Here is a 7,882-nt window from a genome sequence, read left to right as displayed (position 1 = left end):
TCTTTTTTGTCTTTATTTCTATTTCTCCATATATCCTCTAGATCAAACTCTTTTTTTAGTTCAATGAATTTTTGCGGCAATTTGCCTCCCTTAACTTTTTTTTTCTTCCCACTTTTATCCATTTGAATGTCAATCACCCCATTAAAGTCTCCGATCAGGATCAATTCATCAAATTCAGTCTCTTTCAATTTAGTATTTAAGAAATCCACAAAATGTCCTTTTGGGCCGTTCGGTGCATATATGTTGCAAACCAAGATTTTAATATCTCCAATTGTCATCTTCACCGCTACACATCTTCCTACAGAATCTTTAAAAGCCAATTCTGAATCAATTGTTTCCTTTATATATGTTACCACTCCTCTTTTTTTCCTCTCATCCGCCGAATAATATTCCTTTCCCAAACTTTTATTACGGAGGTGTGCAACGTGTCTGTCACAAATGTGTGTTTCCTGAAATGATATCACATCGTAATTTAATTTCTTCATCCTCTTCCAAATTTTTCTCCGTTTCTGTGGGGAGTTCAGTCCATTAATATTATTTGAATAACATTTTATTTGTCTCTCCATCTTATTAATCATTCTTATCTAATCCCTGTCCTGTGTCGCCAATTTCCATTTCCGCTGTAGAAGTCGTTGGTTGTTCCGAACCCTGGTCATCTTTTTCTTCTTTTTTCCGTGGTGTCATTCTCTGTGGTTTGGGATCTTCAGCAAAATAGCTGTAATCCTTTGGTGATCTGTATCTTGCTTTCTTAGTTTTTATGCCTTTCCTCGGCGTGGATAATCTTCTTTCTTCCACTGTTTCTGCTTCCTCTTCTTCTTCATCTTCATCTCCTTCTTCTTCTCCTCCTTCTCCTTTCTCTTCTTCTCCTTCCTTCTTTCTCAAAAGTTTGTCATAAAAAATCTTTGCTTTATATTCCGTTGTCAGCCAATGTCTTTCCTCTTGATAGGTCACCATTATTCCTTCTTTCCTCTCCCATCTAAATCTTATCCCTCTTTTCTTCAATTCATCTGTTAAGAAAAAGTACTTTCTTCTTCTTGCTAGCGTCATCTGCGGAAATTCCTTCAATACCACCACTTTTTTCCCTTTATACAGGATTGGGTTTCTATTGCTTTTAAACAAAATATCATCTCTGATCTTCTTCCTTGTAAACTTCACCAAAACGTCCCTATCCGTTTTATTTTTCCTCGAATAAAATGAAGAAATCCTGTAAATCTGATCAATCTCTTGTTCTAGATCATCCTCCTCACATTCCAGACAATTTGCTAACATATTAGTCACCAGCTGTCTTATATCTTCTTTGTCATCTTCTTTTAAGTTTCTTAGTCTCAATTGGAAGTCCATTTGCATTTGCAACAATCTCTCTTGCTCTAATTCCATTTTCTCCCTTTGTTTGTCTAGGCCTTTTATCTTCTGCCCCATTTGTGCTTGAGATCCTTCGATTTTCTCTTTAGCCTCTTTCAATTCTTTCACTTCACTATGGAGTTGTGAGATATCTTTTTTAACCTGGCCAAATTCTTCCTTTATTTCGGTTTTCAGTATCTTAAATTCTTCAGTCATCTTTGTCATAATTCCTTCCTGTTTCTTGTAATATTCTTCATGTTTGGTCTTTACCTCCTGCTTTAGTTCCTCCTTTAGCGCATCTTGTTTCTCTGATATTTTTTTAATTTCTTTTAATAGATTATCCATTTTTGGATTCATATCCAATGATCCTCTCCGAGCTTCTGGTTTGATTGGTGTTGCCATAATTAATTCTCCTACAATTTATCAGCTTTCAAATATACAAAAAATTCGATCACCTATATCAATCAATCAATTCTAATCTCTTATCAGACCTCCTAATTCATTAATTCATTAATTTATTAGCCAAGGGACCTGTCATTCCTCCCTTTTAACCACTTAATTAATCAATAATCAATAATCAGTAATCAGTAATCAGTAGTCAGACTGTTGAGGGATTTGATTGTGTGTACAGGGCCGGGCTTTAGCACAGCTGGTAAATCACCAGCAATGTTATGATCTACCAACCGAAAGGTTGCCAGTTTGAAGCCCTGGGTCGGTATGAACTCCCGACTGTCAGCCCAGCTTACTGTTTACCTAAGCAGTTCGAAAACAGTTTGAGATGTAAGTAGAGAAATTAGGTACCACTAAACAGGCAGGGGAGGTATTTTATGGCACCATAAAGAAAAAGATCAGAAAATGCCCAGCAACCAAAAGGAAGGAGGAAGTCCTGATGGCTCTTCATCATAGAGGATGGAGCGACAGCACTTCCAAGGCGACAAAAAGCTGGACATCAGGGTCAACCTAAGTCTGAAACAACTTGAAAGCACACCTCAACAATAATCCTATCTCATCAGCCAAAAGCAGGCCCATACTTCCCACTGAAAAACTAATAAGTTTATATTTGTTAAAAGTGTTCTTCGTTTTAATTATTGTATTGTTTTAATGTGTTTTTGCACTACAAATAAGATATGTGCAGTGTGCATAGGAATTCATTCATGGGTTTGTTTGTTTTTTCAAATTATAATCCGGCCCTCCAGCAGTTTGAGGGACTGTGACCTGGCCCTCTGTTTAGAAAGTTTGAGGACCCCTGTCGTAGTTGCATTTGGTGGAAGGACAGAAAGGAGGGGAGGGTTAGGATAAGGTTTAGGGTTAGGATTAGGGCTAGGGGCTTGCTTTGGGTTAGGGTAAGGTTTAGGGTTTGGGTTAGAATTAGGGTTAGGGTTAGAGTTAAGGGTTAGGGTTAGGGTAAGGGTTCAAGTTTAGGGACGGCTTCGGGTTTTACCATTAAAGAACTCTTACATTCCTTCTATAATATCTGTGTTCCGTTCTGCATTGCATAAATATAAAAAATGATCAGGGGTCTAGAGAACAAGCCCTATGAGGAGTGGCTTAAAGAGCTGGGCATGTTTAGCCTGAAGAGGAGAAGGCTGAGAAGAGACATGATAGCCATGTATAAATACGTGAGAGGAAGTCACAGGGAGGAAGGAGCAAGATTGTTTTCTGCTGCCTTGGAGACTAGGATGCAGAACAATGGCTTCAAACTACAAGAAAGGAGATTCCATATGAACATTAGGAAGACCTTCCTGACTGTGAGAGCCGTTCAGCAGTGGAACTCTCCGACCCAGAGTGTGGTGGAGACTCCTTCTTTGGAAGTTCTTAAACAGAGGCTGGATGGCCATCTGTCAGGGGTGCTTTGAATGCAGTTTTCCTGCTTCTTGGCAGGGGGTTGGACTGGATGGCCCATGAGGTCTCTTCCAACTGTTTGATTCTATGATTCTAACAGCGCTCCCGAAGGAGTGAAGCAGAAACAGCGTAATGCTCAAAGCTAACTTTGATACTATTACCAAAGACAGCGACATCTCCAGCTCATCCCTTGTTTGGGTATCAGCCAGCATGTCAACGACTTAAATCACGAAATAGTTTTCTTCGATCTCCAGAGACACTCGCTGGAACACCCCAGCAAGCAAGAGTCCAAAAGTGGCAGGCTCAAACCCAGCACCTCAATCCGTGGTTGATACCAGTTGAGAGACTCTCCCCTGGGCACACAGAAGACTGGGCGACTTGGAAGGAGCTGAACAGACTGCACTGTGGCACCACGAGATGCAGAGCCAATATTAAGAAATGGGGCTACAAAGTTGAATCCACGACATGCGAGTGCGGAGAAAAACAAACCACAGACCACCTGCTTCAATGCCACCTGAGCCCTGCTACATGCACAATGGAGGACCTTCTTGGGGCAACACCAGAGGCAATCCAAGTGGCCAGATACTGGTCAAAGTTTGCAAAATTTTTGCTTTTTTAATCTATTTGTTTGTTTTGTTCTGTTTGTTTTGTCCTCTCACATAGCCATGTATAAATATGTGCGAGGAAGCCACAGGGAGGAGGGAGCAAGCTTGTTTTCTGCTTCCTTGAAGACTAGGACGCGGAACAATGGCTTCAAACTACAGGAAAGGAGATTCCATCTGAACATGAGGAAGAACTTCCTGACTGTGAGAGCCGTTCAGCAGTGGAACTCTCTGCCCCAGAGTGTGGTGGAAGCTCCTTCTTTGGAAGCTTTTAAACAGAGGCTGGATGGCCATCTGTCAGGGGTGATTTGAATGCAATATTCCTGCTTCTTGGCAGGGGGTTGGACTGGATGGCCCAGGAGGTCTCTTCCAACTCTTTGATTCTATGATGCTAGGGGTTAGGCTTTGGGTTAGGGTAAGGATTAGGGTTTGAGTTAGAATTAGGGTTTGGGTTAGGGTAAGGTTTAGGGTAAGGGTTCGAGTTTGGGGAAGGGTTTGAGTTTTATCATTAAAGAACTCTTGCATTCCTTTTATAATATCTGTATTCCGTTCTGTGTTGCATAAACATAAAAAATGATCAAGGGTCTGGAGAACAAGTCCTATGAGGAGTGGTTTAAAGAGCTGGGTATGTTTAGCCTGAAGAAGAGAAGGCTGAGAAGAGACATGATAGCCATGTATAAATACGTGAGAGGAAGTCACAGGGAGGAAGGAGCAAGATTGTTTTCTGCTGCCCTGGAGACTAGGTCACAAAACAATGGCTTCATACTACAAGAAAGGAGATTCCATCTGAACATGAGGAAGACCTTCCTGACTGTGAGAGCCGTTCAGCAGTGGAACTCTCTGGCCCAGAGTGTGGTGGAGACTCCTTCTTTGGAAGTTCTTAAACAGAGGCTGGATGGCCATCTGTCAGGGGTGCTTTGAATGCAATATTCCTGCTTCTTGGCAGGGGGTTGGACTGCATGGCCCATGAGGTGTCTTCCAACTGTATGATTCTATGATTCTAACAGTGCTCCCGAAGGAGTGAAGCAGAAACAGCGTAATACTCAAAGCTAACTTTGATACTATTACCCAAGACAGTGACATCTCCAGCTCATCCCTTGTTTGGGTATCAGCCAGCATGTCAATGATTTAAATCACGAAATAGTTTTCTTAGATCTACAGAGACACTCGCTGGAACACCTCAGCAAGCAAGAGTTCAAAAGTGGCAGCCTCAAACCCAGCACCTCAATCCATTTGTGATAGCAAATGAGAGACTCTCTCCTGGGCACACAGAAGACTGGGCGACTTGGAAGGCGCTGAACAGTGCACTCTGGCACAACGAGATGCAGAGCCAATCTTAAGAAATGAGACTACAAAGTTTATTTGTCGTGTCAGAGCAGCCAGTCCATTATATTACATTTCTAACAGAACAAAGCAAACAAACAGAAAAATACACAACTTGTGAGTTTGGTAGCTGGTTAAATTTCTGAAGGTTGGCTCTGCATCTCATGGTGCCAGAGCGCAGTCTGTTCAATGCCTTCCAAGTCGCCCAGTCTTCTGTGTGCCCAGGGGGGAGTCTCTCATTTGGTATCAGCCATTGGTTGAAGTGCTGGGTTTGAGCCTGCCACTTTTGGACTCTCGCTTGCTGAGGTGTTCCAGCGAGTGTCTCTGTACAAAGCTGAATCCACGACATGCGAGTGCGGAGAAGAGCAAACCACAGACCACCTGCTGCAATGCAACCATAGCCCTGCTACATGCACAATGGAGGACCTTCTTGCGGCAACACCAGAGGCACTCCAAGTGGCCAGATACTGGTCAAAGGACATTTAATCAACTACCAAGTTAGCAAAATTTGTGTTTTTTTAATCTGTTTGTTTGTTTTGTTCTGTTAGAAATGTAATACAATGGTACGGTTGCTGATGACACGGTAAATAAATAACCCAGGCATCCTCACACTGTGGCCCTCCAGCTGTTTGGGCCTCCCACTCCCAGAAATTCAGGAATTCTGGGAGTTGAAGGCCCAAACAGCTGGAGGCCTGCAGTGTGAGGATGCCTGCTCTCAATCCACTTGGGGGCGCCCCCAGCCTCTCTGAGAGAGAAGGGCTACAGCTCAAAGCAGTGCAATGCAAGAGGCGGCCACTGGGTGTCGCTGCGCCCTTTGCAGTCCTCCACCCCGCAACCTAAGCCCCCTCCCTCCCCTTTATTTCCCCACCACGGCTCCCCCCCAATACCCCGCGCGGCTAAGCCCCGATGTTCCTCGCTGGCTCCGTCCACACGTTCCCCGACCTGCCTCCCGGTGCCAGCATGGGCGGGCGGCGTCCAGCCCGGTGAGGGGCGCTGGGGTGCCCCCGGTTCGGAGCGATGGGGTCCCCCCAGGGCTACCGGGCTTCTTGGTGGACCTTCCTTCTGCACCAGGCGCCGCACATCAACTTCCAGTTCGAGCCCGTGGGGAGCGAGTTCGCCCCGGAGGATTGGGGGTACCAGCAGGTGAGAGAGGGAGTGGGTGAGTGAGTGGGTTCTCCTTCTGGAGGTGGGCAGAAGGGAGAGAAGGAAAGGAAAGGCAGGATGGGTAGGTGGCAAGGGCGGGAAGAAAGCAAGGAAGAGGCACTGGAGAGTGAAAGTGAAAGGGAGGGAAGCAGAAAGATGCTCCAAAAGCAGGGATGGATTGGCACAGGAAAGGGGGAGAAGATAGAAGCAAAGCATGCATTGAAAATGGATGCTGCCCAGGCAGAGATTTGGGTGGCATGGGAAGAAATAGAGAAATTGAACGATAGAAGGAAGAGGATGCCACCAAAGGGTGGGATCCCTGGCTTACATCACCCTCCTGATCTTACTCCAACCCTCCTTCCCTCCATCCCCATGCTGCCCTTCTCTCTCAATGGACCCTCCTTTCCCCATCCTCTCCATCCAGAGCCAAGCTTCTGTGGACCACCAATGTTTCCCTTCAATAGTGTTGATCCCTAGAAGCTCAGCTCTGGATGGAGAGGATGGGGAAAGGAGGGTCCATTGAGAGAGAAGGGCAGAATGGGGATGGAGGGAAGGAGTAAGTCAGGAGAGTGATGTGAGCCAGGGAGAATGTGTGAGAATGAGGGAGGAATACAAGGAAGGATGGAAGGAGAGAGAGAAGGGGCAGAAGAGGTCCTTGTCGAAAGAAGAGGTAGGGAGAAGTGAAGAAGGGCAGCAAAATGGGCATGGGGGCAAAAGGAAGGAAAAGGGAATGAAAGGAAAGATGGAAGGGGAGAGAAGGGGTAGAAGGGCTACTTGTGGAAAGAAGAGGTAGGGAGAGGTGAAGAAGGGCAGCAAAATGGGCATAGAGGGGCAAAAGGGAATGAAAGGAAAGGACAACATAGGTAAGAAGGCAAGGTCCATTGAGAGAATGAGGATGGATGGAAGGAGTAAGTCAGGTGGGTGTTGTGAGCCAGGGAGAGTGTGTGAGAATGAGGGAGGAATACAAGGAAGGATGGAAGTAGAGAGAAAGGGTAGAAGGGCTACTTGGGGAAAGATGAGGTAGGGAGAGGTGAAGAAGGGCAGCAAAATGGGCATAGAGGGGCAAAAGGAAGGAAAAGGGAATGAAAGGAAAGGACAACATAGGCAAGGTCCATTGAGAGAATGAGGATGGAAGGAAGGAGTAAGTCAGGAGGGTGTTGTGAGCCAGGGAGAGTGTGTGAGAATGAGAGAGGAATGAAAGGAAGGATGGAAGAAGAGAGTGAGAAGGAGAAGGAGGGCTACTTGGAGGAAAGATGAGGTAGGGAGAGGTGAAGAAGGGCAACCAAATGGGCACAGAGGGAAAGAAGGAAGTGAAAATGAATGGAAAGGGCAACATAGGTAAGAAGGCAAGGGTGCATTTGGGGGAAATGGAGGACCAGATTGAGAGATTGAAGTATGAGTAAATAGGAATGGAAATGCAGGTGGTTAGGGCGAAAAGAAGAGAATAGTGTGAGATCGGAGGAGAGGTGAAAAAGGGCAACCAAATGGGCACAGAGGGAAAGAAGGAAGGAAATGGGAATGAATGGAAAGGGCAACATAGGTAAGAAGGCAAGGGTGCATTGGGGGAAATGGAGGACCAGATCAAGATATTGAAGTATAGGTAAATAGGAATGGAAATGCAGGCAGTTAGG

General features: G+C 45.2%; 1 protein-coding gene across 2 annotated transcripts in view; it reads left to right on the top strand.

Moving 5' to 3' along the window:
• The first annotated feature begins 5,964 nt into the window (after nucleotides 1–5,964).
• Nucleotides 5,965–7,882, top strand: part of TTYH1 (tweety family member 1) — an 87,667-nt gene continuing 85,749 nt past the window's right edge. The window contains exon 1 of one of the 2 annotated variants that reach the window (XM_060780448.2): nucleotides 5,965–6,251. In XM_060780448.2, coding sequence (XP_060636431.2) covers nucleotides 6,126–6,251 — 126 coding nt within the window. In that variant the 5' untranslated portion in view covers nucleotides 5,965–6,125. The remainder of the gene's footprint in view (nucleotides 6,252–7,882) is intronic. The other variant, XM_060780449.2, reaches the window with a different exon arrangement.

This window comes from Anolis sagrei, chromosome 6 (assembly GCF_037176765.1).
Source record: "Anolis sagrei isolate rAnoSag1 chromosome 6, rAnoSag1.mat, whole genome shotgun sequence".
NCBI classification, from domain to species: domain Eukaryota; kingdom Metazoa; phylum Chordata; class Lepidosauria; order Squamata; family Dactyloidae; genus Anolis; species Anolis sagrei.
The sequence above is the reverse complement of the archived record's forward strand: the minus strand, read 5'-3'. Positions and strand labels throughout refer to the sequence as shown.